Consider the following 21095-nt stretch of genomic DNA (forward strand, 5'->3'; position numbering starts at 1 on the left):
ACAAAAACTGTGAAAGTCATTGGAGCATCATCAACTGTGTGCTTACCATCATATATCAATATCTTCTTATCAGTTCATCAGACTAAAGAAAATCATGCAGGTTTTCAACAACACAATGGCAAGTAAATGATGACAGCATTTTAATGTTTGGGTAAACTATCACTTTAATGATAAAATAGCTTTTTAATTTGGATTAAAATAAACCTAAACCACTTTAATATTGCATTATTTACAATTGACATATTCATACATATATTTTACATAAATATATTTTATTTCTATATCTAGGCAATATGCAGCTATACACTGACCTGTAAAAACATTTTATGCAAAGTAAGCAGCTTAATTTGCATGATGCACTGTATTTGCAATGAACTATAGCATTTCTACCCTAGACAGAACTGTGTTTAGTGTGTTATCATACTTATGTTTAATGTCCCTTTGACTTTTTTTAAATGCAGAAATGCTTGATAGCAGCTGCTTTATACAATGCTTCCCGCATTTAAATCAGTAACATTTTTTATCTCTTAATAACAAAAACTTTAATATATTGTTGTTGACTGTTTTTGGGCATGTTGCAATGTTATACCATTTATTTTAGCCAGAAATTGTTTTGATGATGCTGAAAAGTTTTATAACAAACATTATTAGAACCCCTTATGAAAAAACATCCCTAAATTTGGGATCTGGGCAAATTTGGGATCTGGGCAATACCAATGTAAATGCTTTGTTTTAGCGAAGACTTGAGTCAATGTGCCTGTATTATATAGGATTAAATTTAACTGTTACTAAGTACTACATTAAATAACCTCAGTCTGCACTGTATTGTTTTATATCTCTTCTGTACATTTTTGTAGTTTTTGTATTAAAACTGCTTGTTTTTTTGCTGTTTACACTATGTTATATTCCTAATAATATCCGTCTTTAAATGTAAATAAGAAAGAGATTGATTAAGAGTCTCTGTAATAAAGTCCCTAAGCACTGATAAAATAATTGCAGAAGCTTGAAAGCCAAATGATCTGGGGATCTGATCAGGGCTGACCTGAGATCAGCAGGCTGAATGTGAAGTGTCACTTCCTGTAAGCACAGAGAGAGGCAGTGCTGAGTTAAAGGCACGCAAACACAAACACACATTACAGCAAAGTAACGAGAGGAGAGAAAGAGATCTGAGCTTCAAGCGCTTCATGCCTAATTTTCCTGCATCGATCATGAATATGTCGAAAGGGTCGGATTGAATTCATCGCGCAGGTTTGTGCAGGGTTAACGCCAAATCTTTCTTCGTGGCACACGGATTTTCGCCCCGTTTCTTAACTCGATACATTTGAAGTCATCACAGTAGCGATTTGAGATATTATCATTTAGTGCGTGATTGAGGAGAAAGGCTTCAAAGATGGGCTGTTTGGGAAACAGCAAGACGGAAGACCAGCGCATCGACGAGAAAGCGCAACGAGAGGCGAATAAAAAGATCGAGAAACAGTTACAGAAAGAAAGACAGGCATATAAAGCCACACACCGCTTGCTCTTATTAGGTAAGACAGGAACAATTCATAACTGATACATTTGAAACGGATGCGTATATATCAGCATAATCAACTGTTGAGCGAACTGGATATATTCAAATAGTATCCAAAAATGGATCATCTCTTTTGCTCTGGTTGTGCTTATATTTAGCATATGCATCATGTCTCGTGTGTTTTTATGTGATTAAAAGGCGCTGGAGAGTCCGGGAAGAGCACCATAGTCAAACAGATGCGCATCCTGCACGTCAATGGCTTTAACGCAGAGTAAGTGTGTGTGTTTATTTAGCATTTTTACTAGCAATGGGCCTGTATGATGGATGCGGGTTTTTGTATGTGTGGAGGATGACAGGCTTCGGACGCGTTTTCTGATTAGATCTACTTCTCTACTCCTGTTGTGTTTTTATAGCCGTTTCAAAAATGAGTCTGATACGCCTTATGTAGACATCATCTTGGGATATTTGTGGACACTTAGCAAAGTCGCATGAAGCATTCGTGGGCTCGTGGACCATTTTAGGGCCTCATTTCTATATTGCTTACATCGACATGATTTTGGGGGCCTTTTTTGGTCTCCTTACAGCATTTGAGGCATTGTAGATGAATACAGCATTTTAGGGTTTCATGGGTATATTTAGAATGTATCTTGCAAACCCAAAAATACTTAAATAGTGTATGTGGTGAAAGGCAACATAGAGGCCCACAATACATATAATAACTGATTAATTACTGATTTTTAGCCAGCTTATTCTTTGTAGTAGATGTGAGAATTTGTGATCTGAACTATACTGATTATCCATCAGAGTGGTGTCCATATTCTCAGAATGGCCAGTGAGAACAATTTAAGGTGTGTGGGAATGTAACTGCTAATAATCACATAGCAATTATGACATTTACATTTGTTACAAATCATCAAGTCAGGAAGCACAGTGACTCTGTGGTCACTGGTTCGTGCCTCAGCTGGGTCAAGAGGCCTTTTTGGTTCACATGTTCTCAGCATAGGTTTTTTCCAGTTACTCTGGTTTCCTTTCACAGTCTAAAGAAACCTAGTTTAGGTAGACTGGAGATGCCAAAATGTCCACCCTAAATGGGGTGTGAAATGTTTAGACCATGTCCACTTTCGACCACATTGAAAAAACATTTGAGCAGACACAAAAAACGCCTGCTCTCCACTTAATGATTTAAAGATATCAATATATCAGATATAAAGTATGAGTCGAGCAAAATGTTCTTCCATCTGTCCTGACTTCTAGGGCGATCCAAAGCCGATCCTAGAGTTCTGGGTGCCCTAAGAAACTTGCTGAGGAGTTCCTGTCAGCGAGTTCAAAAAAATTCCTTAATTGCTTAATGTAGCCATAAACAAAATGTTAAAGCAATTAATGCAAAAGGCTAAAGTTAAAGCAAAAGAAAATGACACCATGATTTACTCACACTCAGGCCATCCGAGATACATATGACTAGGGGTGTGCAGCGGAGTCAGTATTTGTACCTGTTTTCGTAACAATCTGTATTTGTATTCGGATGGAAACGGAAGTGGGTGGGTCTTGAACCGGACGTTTGTCAAATTACATGAAAATGGCATTTTAAATGCATTTTTGCTTTTATTATAATTATAACTTAAATAACTGTAAATAGCTATAAAAAATTATATTAATAATATAAATCAAATAGATAAATGACTTGATTTTACTATATGCATAGAAAACAAACTTCTCACTTTCATAACCCCATACAGCTTGTGCTTATGTGCTATGTATCACTGTATTGTGGAGTTAAAATAACAAACTTGAGAGCCGGAACAATACTGTACATCACATTTAAGCATTTATTGTGTCTGTCAGCACAGTTCCTTATGTGACCCATTCTGTCTAAATGAGGTTTTCAGAAAAAATAAGTAGCTTACATTAATCCCTTGTCTAGCATCCCAATACTCTAGTAATTAAATGTCTAAATTGATCGTTATTTGTAAGTTTTCTGAGAGGTGCACCGTCCTCAATGATTAACCTAATATTTCAAAGATGCGTGTCCATCCACATGTCTCTGTTCAAAAACATGCTGGACTTGCTTGATGTTTAAAGAGATAAAGCTTGGCAAGTGCGCCCCATATACACAGACAGAATAGTTCAAAAACATCTGTTTTGACAAGAATTCACGAAAGCATAATAAGCATTACAACAAATTTGCTTAGCTCATTATTATCTATGTCCATACAGAGTTTGCGTGAACATAACAAATTGTTTTGAAAAACTACGGATGCACCGAATATTCGGCCACTGAAAATTTTCGAAAGACTTTTATCGGCCGAAATGTTGTGATGACGAAAAAAGAAACTGCGACCTGTACGTGCTTGTCTGACGCAACATGTCTGCGGTGTTTAGCGAAAATTTAGCAAATTGGGGGCCCAATGCGAAGGTATATATAGTAAATAAGGGTCACCTTCCGATCTTTTAGAGAAAATGAAACCTGACGACCCGTTTGACTAAGGCCTAAAGCCCCACTGTCGTCGTTAATGCAGGTTCAGTGGCAAACGGGTCTATATTGTATACCATTTACAGGACCACGAGAAAACGCCAAACATCGCAACCCGACCATACGTGCTAACCCGTTTGACTAAGGCCGGAAGCCCCACTGTCGTCGTTAATGCAGGTTCAGTGGCAAACGGGTATGTATGGCATACTATTCACAAGACACACGAAAGCGCGAAAAACGCAACCCGACCATACATACCAACACGTTTGACTAAGGCTGGAGGCCCCACTGTCGTCGTTAATGCAGTTTCAGTGGCAAACGGGTCTGTATGGCATACTATTCACAAGACACACGAAAGCACCAACATCGCAACCCAACCATACGTGCCAAACCGTTTGACTAAGGCCGGAAGCCCCACTGTCGTTGTTAATGCAGGTCCAGTGGCAAACGGGTCGGTATGGCATACTATTCAAGTTTGAGATACGCGTTTAACAAAAAAACAAACAAACATTAAATCTCTCTGTTATTGACAGGACACATATAAACAAAATTATCTCCACAGTATTCTTTTTCTAATAAAAACATTTGTTTATGTCTTAAGTGTATGTATAGATTACAGTCAGAAACCAGTCTGTGCTTAAGTCTGTGTCATTAATGTTAATCAAACAACCCATGACAAATAGACAAATAGCTCTAAAAATAATATTTAATTTATACAATAAAGACAGTGTTTTGATTAATTTAATTTGATATCTGTACCTAATGCTAATTTCAAACCTTATTAATGTACAACTTCTTTTTTTTATAAATGTTGCAATTTCTTTATTTGTTTTTAGATTTTTCCCAACCGCTTTTTGCTGATCCGAAAAATAATCTGATCTGTGCCTCAAAAACTGTAATGTGATCCGAACTGTGAGATTTGTGATCTGTCACACACACCCCTAGTAAAGTTAGTACACAGTGATAGCCATAAATGCAATTGTACTAATAAATGGCCTAATAATTTATTTCTGTGTTTCGGTTTCCTCAATGGCCAATGGCCCTCATTTATCAAGTGCGTACACCAAATTTCCAGCGTACACCTTGCGTACACCCAAAACCACGGTGACTTTGAGATTTATCAATATGGACGTTGGCGTACGGCACGCTCAAATCCTACGCCAGCTCAGGAGGTGGTGTACGCACATTTTGAGTTAGTGCAGAAATGCGCAAACACTTCCTAACACCACAAAACGCACTGACAAACTAAAATATATGATATATTATGACCCAATGTAAAAAAAAAAACATAGTAATTATAAACTTCAGTGTTTATTTTTATGCAACAATGTTCAATGTTTAATTTGTGAGACTTTACCAAAGCATTTTATTTGTATGCATATGTATTCCTTCAGTTGAGAGCCTGTGCGCTTTACCTGATGTTTCAGAGCGAGCATGTGAACGGAGCTTAGTGGGAGCGGAGCGTTGAGCGGTGCGGTAATATTACCATCAAAGCGCCTTTCCGAAAATTCCGCTCCCTCAGCACCGCTCGTTGAACCCAGAACGCCCTTTGATAATTTGCTAGTTCGATAATCTGTAAAAACGTCTAGCAATAAGTTATGGAATTCAAGCCTTATACATAAATGTAATGTAAAAATCAAAGTTAAGATTGAGCAGGAAGAAAAAATTGAAAGGGACTGCGGAGAGACTGTAAAGAGTTAGCAAATATTCATCCTGGAATCTGAAGCGGCACATTGCAAGAAAGCACAAGGATGTGCTACGAAAACATGGTAATGCATCAAAAGGTAAGCTAGTTACATACTATTCGATGATAAATAAATACAGATGAGGTAAGGTAAAATGCTTGTGTTGAATGGAGCCGTAAATCCGATCATGATGACATGCGGACAAAATTATGGCCACAAATAATTTTTTATGCTACATTATGGACACTTCTTTTTCTTATTTAGTCTAAAGTATGGCCATAAATTTAGAATTTGTTCCCAATATTCAACAGTTTGTTCCTTAGAATTAATTATTATAATATTTCGTAATTACTATTACAATTATTATTACTTCAAATTATGAATTAGCTTAGTAAAACGTGGATGTCGTGGAAACAAATTGTTAATTTGAATTATATCCGGAGCTCCGTATCAAACAGAAAACTCGATTGCTCGAGTACTCGAACGTGGCATCGATGATCGATCACGAAAACGATGATCATGTGGGTTTATTTATTTATTTATTTATTGTGGATATGGTGGCATTTGGATGTCTGGTTAGCGTTACAAGTGCATGTGGTAGTAAAGACTGGGTCTGGAGATACCAGCAACCTGCAGCCCGCCGATCCCGTGAAGCCGGCCACAACTCACATCACTGAGGCACTATGGTTTAAAAGGATGCCGTGATTTTCGGAAATACAGTCAGTCAGGTGCAAAATGTACTGCGCTGTCAAAAGTTCAATGGGTTACATCTCATATTTAAACATCAAATGTCAAGAGATACCAGAGAGCCATACGAGCATTAACATTACATCTTGACTGAGGTAAGAGGATGACACGACACAGCTAAACGCTAAAATGATAGCAAAACACTTAAAGCCAATTAATGTTATGAAGCTTGAGCTTTGACTAGACGTGTTTAAAAGTGCGCTGTTTATGATGCACATCCACAAAGGGAGTTAAACTTTCTTTTTTTTAGATAACTTAGTTGAAACTAGTTGAAGTCTTGCATTTTATGCAGATAGATGCACGTTGTACATCTATGTTGTATAAAGGCTTAATATTATTCAGAGTGGGTCATAAAGAAAGCGCTTCGGTTTGTGTTTATTAACCCTTTAGTTTCACTTCATCAGCTTTTCCTGTTAGAGGTTTCTGTTAAACACATTTAATTAATTAAGAATCTAGTGTGTTCATTGTTCTGTCATAGTTTCTTCTAAATTAAGTTTTATTTGATTGTTTTTAATAAAAATATTTTCATTTTCACCATGGATTATGAATGACGATACCGATAGTTTGGAAAATGCCTAATACCAGCCGATAATATCGGTCGGGCTATATTGCCTTCCCATGGCAACAGCGTTTCGAGATATCAAAAATCCCTTCGCAATTTAGCATCTCCAATGTCTTAACATCATGTTCACCATGTTTGGTGTCAATCGCATGAATTTCTGAGGAAGAGTATTTAAAAATGTAGGGCATTCAAATGTCCAAATATCAGCATAAAATCCAAAATGGCCGACTTTCTGTTGGGCGGAGCTAATGACTGTAAATTTGAAAGTTATTTGTTTTGATGAAAGCAACTTATCTGTTTAGATTAGTTTTTAAATGTTTAGATTTTTTGATGTTTGTGTTATTTTAAGCACGCCAAGAGCCTAAAATATTGCTGAAAATAAAAGTAACGTTTGACGCGTTGCCATGGGAACAGAATTCAAGATGTCAAAAATCCCTTTGCAATTTAGCATCTACAATTAGGGGTGTCACGATTCTCCAAATCCTCGATTCAATTACATTTTTGATTCTAAGGTCATGACTCAATTCTCGATTTTTACATATTTTTTTGAAAGACAAAAATGATATGCCATTATTTATTATTATTATTATTATTATTATTATTATTATTATAGTTTCACATTAACATGCACATTGCACAACTCGCATGGGGGTTTGTGGGCTTCACTTTACACGAGAGCTTGTAGAGAGAGAATTCCTTCTTGCATGCACATGGACTTAATGCGCGCGTCTTGGACTCCTAGCATCTTAAATAAATCCAGTGTGTCATAAGCAGCTGCGCTTCTATTTGTCTCACCTGCACGCGCTCTCGCATCTCCCCGAAGTCTAAACATAAACTAAAGTAGTAATCCTTACGTATTTGTTCAGTTTTATGCATTTCATGCGAGCTGAGGCAAACTATCCTTTTTGTTAAAAATATTACCTGCTGCATCTTGGCGCCTCTCTCACTCTCGCGCACGTGCAGAGAGAGCTGTGCTCTGTCCGAAGTCAGATCATTAGGTAGTAATCCTGTTTATGATATGCATTTCAAGGAGTTGTAGCATTACATCCCCCGTGTTTAAAATATAAATCGCGTTTCGCTGGAGCGCTGTTTTTAAAGTCACCTCTGAGAGGTTTTTCCCCCTCGCTTGGCAAGCCGACCAGAAGTGATATGGGGGCATGGCAGCATCGACGATCCCATTTTTTTAATTCGAAGTTGTGACTTAATTTCGATCGATTTCGATTTAAAATCGAAATCGTGACACCCTTATCTATTTCAATTCAATTCAATTTTATTTATATAGCGCTTTTCACAAAAGTCAATTGTTTCAAAGCAGCTTTACATAAAAAGAAGCAGTGAAAAGCACAGAAAAACGACAGATAGCACAACAAAATACATGATAGCATGAGCAGTTAAATTTGCTGCGGCTATGACTCAATATTATAAGTGCACGTATTACTAAAGCAACGTATAGAAGAGGAAGCTAGGTAAAGCCCAAAAAGGCTGCCTCCCCGGGTTGAAAAAACCCCTAGGAGAAAAAAAACCCTGTGCTTTTATCCGAGGAAAAATAAGTCCTAGGAGGGAAAAACCCTTGGGAGAACGGATAAGGAGATTTAGCGGAGATTAAGCGGTTCTGCCGGTGATCGTTGGTCAGGCATCAGCTGGGCATAACGTTGAAGGACGGTCAGTAGATCAGAGGTGTGCCGACTTTCACATCTACCGGGACTGGGTCTGTTTGTCTCGTTGTCCTCGGGTCGAGGACGAGACAGGGAGAGAAAAACAAAATCGTATTAGCGTAGCGGCCGTTCATATGTATTGAAGTGTCACACAGTGATGTGGTTTAACTCAGCTTAGTTCCAGACAGACTAACTATTGCGGCATAATTATGTTATCCACAGTTGAGGATTTAGCAAATTGGGGACCCAATGCGAGGGTATATATGGTAAATAAGGGTCACCTTCCGATCTTTAAGAGAAAATGAAACCTGACGACCCGTTTGACTAAGGCCTAAAGCCCCACTGTCGTCGTTAATGCAGGTTCAGTGGCAAACGGGTCTATATTGTATACCATTTACAGGACCAGGAGAAAACGCCAAAAACATCGCAACCCGACCATACGTGCTAACCCGTTTGACTAAGGCCGGAAGCCCCACTGTCGTCGTTAATGCAGGTTCAGTGGCAAACGGGTCTGTATGGCATACTATTCACAAGACACACGAAAGCGCGAAAAACGCAACCCGACCATACATACCAACCCGTTTGACTAAGGCTGGAGGCCCCACTGTCGTCGTTAATGCAGGTTCAGTGGCAAACGGGTCTGTATGGCATACTATTCATAAGACTTACGATAGCGCCAAAATCGCAACCCGACCATACGTGCCAACCCGTTTGACTAAGGCTGGAGGCCCCACTGTCGTCGTTAATGCAGGTTCAGTGGCAAACGGGTATGTATGGCATACTATTCACAAGACACATGAAAGCGCGAAAAACGCAACCCGACCATACATACCAACCCGTTTGACTAAGGCTGGAGGCCCCACTGTCGTCGTACAATCTACAATGTTTCAACATTATGTTGACCACGTTTGGTGTGAATCACATGAATCCTCTAGGACAGGGGTGTCTAGACTTTTTTGTGTGGTAATCTACTTTTAAAATGATTAAGCTAACAAGATCTGTGTGTTAAGACTATACTGCATATATCTCTTCATTGAATTTAGTGCTGTCACCATTACTCTATTCTTTTTGAGGAAAAAATCCTTGAGTACATGTCGAGTACTCCTTAACTCTTTCCCCGCCATTGACGAGATATCTCGTCAATTAAGAGAAAACGCTTCTCCGCCAATGACGAGATTTTCCGTCTTTCCGCAATGCCGCTATTATCCACCAGGTGGCGCAACTTCCGCAACTTTTTAAAACCGGAAGTATTGCCCTATGGCAAGCTGCTGCATGTCCGTGTCTGTTTTAAAGATCGCTCTGAATGGGATCTCTATGAAAAGTCCGTCATAAAAATGGAATTTTCTCTGCTTTTTGCTCAAAATATGTTGTTTTTGCAAAAACCTACCCATATTCAAAAGCTGATTGCAAAAGAACCACTAAGGGTAGGATGAAACGTTTTTTTTTTTTGTTTGAAAGCAGAGGGTCTGTTCTTTCATTTGGTATATTATATGTTTATATATTTAAAGAAGAACATTTTCTGGAAGGCATTAAACTTTGGTAAAAATCATGAAAAACGCTGGCGCTGGCTGGCAACTTTTTTTAAAAACGCTGGCGGTGAAAGAGTTAAAATATCGGATATGCGGTTTAGTGAAACAAACTAGAAAATGACAACAGTATCAGAAACATATAAATTAGTGCTATGCTGCCGCTCTCTCGTTTGCTCGCGCACGGTTCAGCTCCTGCGTGAGGGCAAAAATGCTCATCCTAGTGAATTTCGGAAGTTAGACGACTGAGTTGCAGCGGTCTGGCATAAGATTAAAAAAAATTTGAGAAGAAAGGTGCAGCAACTCAAAAATACTTGTTTTTCACAATTACTCTAAGACTATAATGGCAATTTTGCGCGTGAGGCAGCAGTTAACTTATGTGTGATCTACCTGCATTGCCTATGCGATCGAAGTATTGGACATCACTGCTCTAGGAGGAGTGTTTAAAAGTTCACAGCATACAACTATCTTAAAAATGCATGAAAGTAAATTTGACACGTTGCCATGGGAACAGAGTTTGAGATATCAAAAATCCCTTCGCAATTTAGCTTCTTCAATGTCTCGGCATCATGTTGACCACTTGTGGAGTCAATCACATTAAATCCCTAGAAGGAGTATTTAAAAGTTTACCGCATGAAACTGTAAGGCTTAAATATGCCTTAAAAATAAATGTAAAGTTTGACGAGTTTACATGGGAACAGCATTCGAGATCTCAAAAATCCCTTTGCTATTTAGCATCTACAATGTCTCTGCATCATGTTACCCATGTTTGGTGTATTTAAAAGTTCATCGCATGCAAATGTCAAAAAAATCCACCTGTCCAAAAATCTATCAATGCGATCGGAATCTTTGGCCGAACATGCGTGGCATCACAATAAGAAATTTTTTGCCTTCAATATTAGACACTTTGAGGCTGTTTACACTTGGCATTAACATGCGTTTTTGTCGATCGGATCACAAGTGGACGACGTTAATGCCAGGTGTTAACGGTGTTCAAAACGTTTTGAGCTCGTCCACTTTCGACCACTTTCAACCACATCCAGAGGTAGTCGAAACCACTTTCGATCAGATTGGTTTGGAGTTGCGGAACGCACATGTGGTTGAATGTGTTCGAACAGCCACACGCGACCGCCTTCTCTCCGCCCATTTATCTAATCTGAGGTACTAAACACAAGTTTTATGTCTTTTTTTTACTTCTGGCGTGAACATACAGTGAACAGCGCTATTTTTAGCCTTTCATTGATAAACCTAAAGCGGCTGATCTCCGTAGTTTCGTTTTGAAAGCGTGTGAAAGTTGCGTGATCCTATTTCATCAATTGCGCTGAAAATTCAGAGAAAGCTCTTACATAGACACGTACAAAACACTGTGCAGCTAGCAGTGGACTCCGACATAATATTAGTTTGCATCCATATAATTCATAATTCATTATTACTCCCGCTCGCGTTTGAATGACAGCAGAGAGACTCGCCCACCGTCTCACAGACCATCCCCTCACAGTATTCAGGACAGAAGGGGTCGAAAGTGGACAAAAGAGACGGATTTAAATACCAGGTGTAAACGTAATGTGTCTCTCTCATCCACTTGTGATCCGATCGATGAAAACACATCTTAATACCAATTGTAAACAGCCCCTTTCTGTTTCTCTGATTTGGCAGAACCATTCGAGATATCAAAAATCCCTTCGCAATTTAGCAAGTGCAATGTCTTAGCATCATGTTCACCCCGTTTTTTGTCAATTTGCATAAAAGGGGGCGCTACAGAGCCCCCGTGCCACACCCGTGTTCCAGTCTTTGCCCGGTCGCAATGATGGACGACTCTGACGTGGTTGCCAAGAGTTTTCAAGTATGTTAAGGCTCCTAAAGTGCCCAAAAGTGTTAAAAAATATAAATTTGAGCAAAAACAATAGGGCTTTGTTGGGCCCTAATAAGAACACCTAACAAAATGAGAACTGGCCCCGCTGGTACTGTACTTACTATTACATTTACAAACGGGGGTTTATTTCAATCCAACATTAAAATGCAACAACAATCATAATGCAAACGCAATTAAGACTGAAGCTCACCTGTTTGAACTGTCATCCTGACATTTTGCTCATCCTCTCGGTGATCTACTTTAAATCTGAAGTATTTCTGTATGCGAGTAACGCGACTTTTGAGGAGTTCAGTGATCCTGCGTTAGCACTCATTGCTACATGCGTCTTGTTGCGTCTATGAAAAGTTTCCAACTAACAACCTGTCAAACGGCCATCAGTAAGTAATTTTACTGAATACACAGATCAAGCTTGAGTTTTGTTATCAATATTAAACTGCATAACATAGTCTATGAATCACCATGTATTGGGTGATACACAAAAGGCTAATATTTTGATTAATCAATATATTTGATTTAAAGTTTTGCTTGTGAATAGGTAGAACGATATTAGCCGAATAATTAAGTTACTAATGCTAATCAATACTAGGCATATCTCTCTTTACCTGTCGCCACCTGTGTTTGTCCTCTTGAAAATAAATCTGTAAGCTTGGTACATTTTGCAGCATCCTCCTTCAGTGTCTTTCTTTTCTTCAACCTGGCTTTTACAGCCCCTCCTGTCTCTTCCTCCCATCCATCCTCCCTGAAACGCATACCGTTATGGTAGAGCCGGCCCAGCCTACCTATGGACCGAACCAACTCTATGGGAGAGGAGGGGGGGGGAACTCACTCACATGGTGCCACCCATGCAGAGGCTGTGCTCTGCGGTGTCAGAATGCGGAACGTGTGTAGAGTTGTTTAAGAGAAAATAGACTCACTAATGTGATAAATGTAAAAAACAAACACCTCGACGGAAGTGAAGCTGCCCATCAGGAATTCTCCCGGTTCTCCAAATTACCTTCCCGTGCCTGTTTACACTCATTAGAATACTTTCTAATTATAACTTTGAAACACGTTTTCTGAATAGCCCTTAATCTGTTGCACTGATTTATAAGCTGGGGACACACATTACGATGTTTAAATGTATAAATGTATAAATGTAATTTGGTCATATCAACTGATCATGCATAGTCTTTCCAGTTGCTCTCTGTTTTTGTTTGTCATAAGATTAAATCATTTAATGTGTGGTGTCTAATGATTCTAGTCTTTGAATTTAAAAGCCAGTTATTGCCAGTCGTTCTCTCAATGACTTAAGTAAACAGAGGTGGGCAGTAACGAATTACATTTACTTCGTTACATGTACTTGAGTAAATTTTTTGGGTAACTAGTACTTTTAGAGTAAATTTAAGGATGGGTACTTTTTACTCTTACTCAAGTACATTTCTAGTGAAAAAACTGTACTTTTACTTCGCTACATTCTGCGGCGTTACTGCGCTACTTTCAAATGGTAATAATTAATGAATATATATATTTTTTTTAAAGTTTATAGGGCGTGTTCGAAAGTTTCGCGAGACAGGCTGCGTCACTTTGTAGCGGGCGCGACCGCGCGGTCACCCTTTAGCGCGCGCGACCGCGCGTAGATGACAGGAGAAGCAGATGAGGGCGCGTGTGCATTGTGCGAGATATCGGAGGCATGCATCATGCATGGCGGCTTCAAGTTCGGTCTATGTTTTCACTCCAAGAGGTCAAAAAGAATAGTTTCATGATGCGATGCATGCTTTGTTCAATAAACGAGCTGACATCTCAGCATACAGGAATTCAAGATCCAACCTGAAGTAAGTGTCAGTAATGTCTATTTGAACACTATTAATGGTAATTTCACACACTGTCCGAGTTTTTTTGCCATATGCACTCTTGTGCAAGCGATGACAAAACCTAGTGTAAGTTAAACCATACAAACAGCACGTTCATCTGCACATTTCCGTATAATTTCCCCACAACTAAACAAACTGAACACCAAAATGTTAGGACGTCTTGCATTTGTACACAAATCCTGACACCTCAATGTGTAGAAAATACATTCAAATAAAAACGGGATTGTATTTTATTTAAATCCTTCCAAAAGCATGAATGAATAAAAATAAAAGAATAAAGTTTGATTTTAAAGAAACATGTATTATATATTATAATAAATGTAGAGTTGATTTGCTCGTGTTTATGTTCAGTAATTGCACTTTAATGGCAATGAAAATAACCTATTCATATAAAAACATGATAACAAACAGACACACATGTCAAATTTTGTTTACTGTTTGCATGTTTAAAGGCAGATGCTGACAAGTTATGTGATGTTAATGTCCCGTTGCAGGACTGAGATAGGCTATATCTTGTATATAAGCAGAACAATGAGACTTTTAAGGAAAGGTTTGTGAAAACCCTCCAAGTAGTCTGAAATTCAGTGCTTTTGCGCTACTTCTTTATCAGATCGGAAGTAACGAGTAACTAACTACTTGAGTAGTTTTTTCATCTAATACTTTTTTACTCTTACTCAAGTAAATAATTAGATTGATACTTTTACTTTTACTTGAGTACATTTTTGTATAAGTACTTGTACTTCTACTTGAGTACAGATTTTGGGTACTCTACCCACCTCTGTTAGTAAATGTGTTTAATCTTTGCGACTGGCATGGCCCGGGCGATCAATGACATTACTGTTGCACTGGAAAGGGCACACAGAAAGTAACAAGCAGGGAAATGGCCAAAGTCTTAGGTGGGTATGTACATGTGGGTGGGTATGTTGAATCTGTGAAGACCTTGGTTTAATTATGTTGTTAGGGATTTTGGGTGGCTTAATAGCGCAATTCGGTATGAATTACCACCTTAATTTTTTCTCAAATAAGCTGTATTGTTGAGCTGTTATTATAATGTAGCATATATGTAGAAACGTATTATTGCATATAATTAATTAATTTATTTCAAATTTATTTATTGGTAAACGCAAAACATCAAGGAAAAATAGGTGCAGTAAATGTGCAAGGTAGGCTAAATGTTTTTATAAAAAATGGTTAAGCCTAGCTTAGTCCTTTTTATTTTTGCTTATATTTAATAGGGTTGCTCCGATACCCAGTACTGATTTGTTGTCGTCACGATCGACCGAAAACAGTGACTGATACTGATTCTTCAAGCTAATATGTAAGCTCTTTGATGACTGTAACTTTTAACTCTTTTTCTAGATAAAGTAATACCAAGTTTGTTGTCTTATTTATTTGATTATCTAATAAAACTATAATTTACCAAAAATTTACCCAATTAAATAATATAACAAGCCTGCAGCCATATCTAGGGCCCTATAATTTCCGCGATCACGGAATCACGGACGGAATCGCGGAATTGGCAAATTAACACGGAATCTAGTGTATTTTACATATTTTGAATAAAATTCTGTTTTTGTGTTGGAGAAGAACGTATGTCTGGAGGAAATGCGGACCGGGAAGTAAATCTGGGCGAAACACCCCCTCCAGTCGTTTCAGACCCCCTCCAAAACACTGAAACCATGGCGAAGCGGCTCTCCACGACTCTGCTTTCGTCAGCGAAAAAATTTATAAATTCGACGCTAGGCACTTAGTTCCGAGCAGTTCCCACATTACTTTTATGTTACCGGATAATTTTTTAAGTTTTGTCAAGTTTTGTTCACTGTGAGTACAAAGATACATGCATTCTCTCATCCACATCTGTCTCACTGCACCCATCTCATGTGCACACGCTCTCGCATCTGTCCCAAGTCTGAACACAAATCCTCATGTATTTGTTCAGTTTTATGCATTTCAAGCGAGCTGAGGCAAACTAACTATACCTCGCATTTAAAATATAATCATCTGCATCATGGCGCCGCTCTCTTTCGCTCGCACGTGCAACGAGCGGCACGCTCATGCTGTCAGATCACTATCCTGTGTATGTTTGTAAAGTTATTTGCATTTCAAGCGATTTTGTTTAAACTATGAATCGCATTCCGCTGGACCGATGTGTTTAAGGCACTTCTGAAGGCACCACTGCTTTGACACCTTGTTGTAGCTTTCTGAAACAACAATAAACAATGCATTGAATTGAGTTGTGTGTGTGTGTGTGTGTGTGTGTGTGTGTGCATGCCTGCTAAGTAATCATGTTATCCCGTTTTCCCCCCAAATAATTTACATTTTAATTATTAACATTAAAGGCACACTCATTTTGTGACTAAAATAACAGTAAATGGTTAAAAAAATTTTTTCCAAAAATTAAAACGCAATTTGCAAAAATTGAAACGGACAAAACGGAATTTGGGAAAAAATAAAACGGAATTTGGGAAAAAATAAAACTGATTTTATAGGGCCCAACATATCACCCTGTAGCCTAAAAGTTGTTTCCTACTGAAGCTAAGTAGGGCTGAGGCTGGAGACCTCCTGGGAAAACTAGGTTGCTTATGGTAGAGGTGTTAGTGAGACCAACAGTGGGTGCTCAGTCTGTGGTCTGTGTGGGACCTAACACCCTAGTATTTTGATGAGGACACTATACTGTCAAAATCACCGTCTTTCAGATGAGACGTTAAACCGAGGTCCTGACTCTCTGTGGTCGTTAAAAATCCCAGGATGTTATTTCGAAAAAGAGTAGGGGTGTGCCTTGGCATCCTGGCCAAACTTGTCTGTTGGCCTACTAATCATCCCCTCATATACTAATTGGCTATATCAGTCTCCTATCCACTAATAAAGTGTGTGGTGGGCGTTCTGGTGAAATATGGCTGCCGTCACATCATTTAGGTGGATACTGACTAAGGAAATCGATCGAAATTAAGTCACTACCTCAAACTTTGAATTAAAAAATGGGATCGTCGATGCTGCCACGCCCCCATGTCACGTCCGGTCGGACTGAAAACTTCAAATGATGTATTTTTATTTGTGTAAACTCACAATAAGGAGAAAACCTTGTGCTTATTATAATCATTAAAAAAATGACGTGCTTTCTGCTGGTTTGGTTTTAGAGCGCGTCACAAAAAAAGAACAAACTCAAATACTTTTTTATTCGTTTTGTCAATTTAATAATTATTTAAGTACAACATATTTCATATAGGCTTATTTATTTTATTATTATTTCTCAAAACAGAAACGTAGCTTAATAATCCTCTGTTGATTTAAATCTATTTGTGCATGAAACTAAACCCATGGAGGAAATTATGATATTTTAGGAGATTTATTTATAAATGAGTGAACAACGCAAATCCAGAAAGGAATTTATTTCTAGACAGCCAGTCTCGCAGAGCGGACATTTCGGTAGCTTTTTTGCGAGCTGCCGCTGTGGGTTTTGTCTAGAAGGGATACAGCAAATGCCGAAAAGTTAAGGATTAGATTTGGAGGTAGGATTATTAGGATGAAAACAGCGGTTCTGGCTAAATTAGATACAATTACATCCTACAATCGTGTGAAATTTTGTGTTTAGAGTTGGGTTTGATTAAAGGATTAGGATAAAACAGTGCTCATCCAACGAGATTTCGTTTGCTGTATCCCTTCTATCCACAACCGCAGGCGTGGCGGGGATGTTTTAGGAGTGGCGGGCCGCCACGGTTGAATGTATATAGCGGAAACACTGGATCATATTTTTTTTTTAAAAAGCACCCCAGAAAAAAATGGCACTTTCTCTCCAGGAATAAAAAGGGCAGGTGCTCAAGCCCCCTTTGATGTCTATGTGTGCACGTGCCTGATGCCGATACACCTAAAACTCTAGTTTATAACTACTTTAGGCAGCTTCATATAATTCAATTCAATTCAATTTTATATATATATATACCACAATGCAACATGATTGTGACGTCACTTCATCAGCTCACGCTTTGCAGAGTTCAAATGACGGAGGGGGCTGTCTCAATTTTCCATGTGATCAAGGGCTTAGGGCGTTTCATTTGAAATTATTGAAAAAGTATTGAAATTATATATTTTTTGGATTTTTTGGATTAAAACCTTTAAAAGACGTTTTTTTTTCAGTCATGGAAGTAAAAATAGCAGGCCTTTAATTTGTGTAAATGTATTGATATCCTAAATAATAATTGTAATCTCATAAAAATATTTGCAAATATGCAAGAATAGGTTGGTACTCTAAAAATACAAACAAGAGTTAAAAAATGTACAAACGTGTGGAGAGCCGTTTCAGCACTCGGACAGCGCCATGGATTTTTTGAAAAACATTACTAAAAAAAAGGTTCTCCTCTCACCATATCCGCACAGGTACAGAGTCATCATATACAATAAATCTGTGTGGTAGCATTTAAAAAACATTTAAAAACAGATGCTTTTGTTTAAAGCAAAGCATTTATTTTTTTTATAATTTTGATGCTGTCATTTACTTTTCCTTAAATTTATAGCATATTGCTTTTCTATGTTTGATCTAAATTGTATTTTCTTAAAAAATACGTTTTATAGCTTCATACGGATCTTTCATTGTAGTTTTAATGTAGTGTGCAAGTTCGTGCTCGTGTTTAGCGTTACAGAGCTGTAGCAAAGTCACGCACAATCCTGTTTGATAACCCGCCCCGCTGTGATTGACAGAACATCCGAACAGTTATCCGACATTAGCAGCAATTTATTTTTGACAAAGACCCCGACCCGGTCACACCGCAAATCGCGCAGTTAAAGAGAAACCTTTAACGGTCTAACCTTTTTAGTGTTGGATGTTAGACTAGCAATTAATTTTATTGAGTCCCGACCTGCATCTACAACGCAAATGACATGTTAATATTATTACACTCGTTACCACAAATATTATGCGTTTTACCCGCGGGTACCCCGATCCTCCTATCTGAAACAGATAAAACAGCCTCACCTTCTGCCTCAAGTTTTTATTACCAACGTACATCTCTCCCCACAGGAATAATGTAAGTTTCCTTCCAAACAGATTCGACTATTAATGTCTTGTAGTCCCATATAAGTAGTATTCAGTATTTAGCCTTTTGTTTTTAGACAAATATCTTATCATTTAATGTGAAACTTTGTGAGTGTCGATCTAAAGCACAGCAGATTGACAGCTGAGCGCACAGAAGTGCGCTGCGTTTATAGCCTATATTCTGAATAACTAATGGCCTGATAAGTTGATAATATGAGAACAGTGATTACAAATGATTGCCAAAAAAACTCGTAATATGTTAAATCGAAAGTTTAATTATGTCATTTCTTGCAGCCCTGCGCAGCGTCGGTGTGCATGTGCCGATGAACATCATACGCGTGATGACCTTGCACCTTAAATTACCCTAAATTTATTGTCATACAGATAAAAGTAAAACAACATTCGAAACTGTAAATGTTGTATTTTTATTTGTGTAAACTCACAATAAGGAGAAAACATTGTGCTTATTTAAAATAATTAAAAACATGACGTGCTTTCTGCTGCTTTGGTTTTAGAGCGCGTCACAAAAAAGAACAGCAACTCAAATACTTTTTTATTCGTTTAGTCAATCTGATAATTATTTAAGTGTTACATATTTCGTGTAGGCTTATTTATTTTATTATTATTTCTCAAAACAGAGACGTAGCCTAATCATCATCTGTTGATTTAAATCTATTTGTGCATTAAACTAAACCCATGGGGGAAATTATGATATTTTAGGCGATTTATTTATAAATGAGTTTACAACGCGAATCCAGAAAGGAATTTATTTATTTTTAAAGACAGCCAGTCTGACAGGGCTATTTATTTTGGGAGCTGCCGTGGGTTTTGTCTAGAAGGGATACAGCAAATGCAGAAAAGTTAATGATTAGATTTGGAGGTAGGATTATTAGGATTTAACAGCGGCTCTGGCTAAATGAGATACAAATACATCCTACAATCGTGTGAAATTTTGTGTTTAGAGTTGGGTTTGGGTGAAGGATTAGGATAAAACAGTGCTCATCCGACAAGATTTCGTTTGCTGTATCCCTTCTATCCACAACCAAAGGCGTGGCGGGGATGTTTTAGGCGTGGCGGGCCGCCACGGTAGAATGTATATAGCGGAAACACTGGAAGCTGCTCTTTATGCCTTCTAACGTCTCATAATCAGTGCTCATTTATGTCAAAGAGACTCAATGATAATTTTTCACATTTTAATCCTTTAATATTTCATATTTAAAAGCTTTTTTTGCTGCTGCTCATTCATGTGTGTGATAAGCAAACCTGTGTTGTCATCCCGTTTACCCCGGATTTCCACCGACTGCGGAACGGCTGCGGATCGGCGGCGGAGTCAATCGGTTTCCATTCAAGTCAATGTGTGTATTTCCACTGACTGCGCTCCGAATCCGTCACAGCTCCGGCCATCCGCAGCCCTCCGGCACAAATACGCAGAGCTTCTATTTTTGACGGATGCCGGACAGCTCCGCAGGGCGGAGCCATGACTTTATCGCGTGATCATACCTGAATTCACGAGAACTCGTGTTTTTTATTAAATCTTTGCAATACAAACATTACAAACACACACAAATATAGTCATTAATACAGAAACAACAAATAATAGACAGGAACAGAGCCAGGGGAGTTTCAAATAAATACATTAAAGATAAAGCATATATAAATGTTTTAGCAGCCTTCTTATTTTTTGAATTTTGGATGGATTTGATGTACTGCTCTGTCTATGCGAGATCTCGTGTTGTGATCTGGGCTGGTTTGTAAAAACTTCATAATTCAACGGCATAATGGGCAGAGACAGAACTAGGTATCGCGCGATCATCACGTGAATTACGAGACCTCGTCACTTCAGCACGCAGCCGCTCTGCAACAAAAACGGAACTGGTGGGTATTGGCGGACGGCAGAGTGCGGAGACGTAACGCAGCGGAGCTGATCTGCAGCTGCTCCGCAGTCGGTGGAAATCCGGGGTTATAGGCGCATATTTCTAATGCTCTCATTAAATAACAAAAACACTATTGCGCCAAAGACTTTAGACTTTAGACCAGGTTTTAGTTGGTCAATGGCGTAGTCTATTTTAGTTGCCTCAAAATAGCAATGCGCCAACAATGCACCTGAACACACTTCGTTTTCTGACAAGAAAATTGGGTGCAAATGCATTTGTTATTTTAACAACATGGCGATAAATGGGAAAAT

General features: G+C 38.4%; 1 protein-coding gene across 1 annotated transcript in view; it reads left to right on the plus strand.

Moving 5' to 3' along the window:
* The first annotated feature begins 1110 nt into the window (after nt 1–1110).
* Nucleotides 1111–21095, plus strand: part of gnal (guanine nucleotide binding protein (G protein), alpha activating activity polypeptide, olfactory type) — a 226839-nt gene continuing 206854 nt past the window's right edge. The window contains exons 1-2 of the mRNA XM_065287999.2: nt 1111–1529; nt 1712–1784. Of these exons, the coding sequence (XP_065144071.1) occupies nt 1391–1529; nt 1712–1784 (212 nt within the window). The 5' untranslated portion in view covers nt 1111–1390. The remainder of the gene's footprint in view (nt 1530–1711; nt 1785–21095) is intronic.

Source organism: Paramisgurnus dabryanus, chromosome 22 (assembly GCF_030506205.2).
Source record: "Paramisgurnus dabryanus chromosome 22, PD_genome_1.1, whole genome shotgun sequence".
Classification (NCBI taxonomy): Eukaryota; Metazoa; Chordata; class Actinopteri; order Cypriniformes; family Cobitidae; genus Paramisgurnus; species Paramisgurnus dabryanus.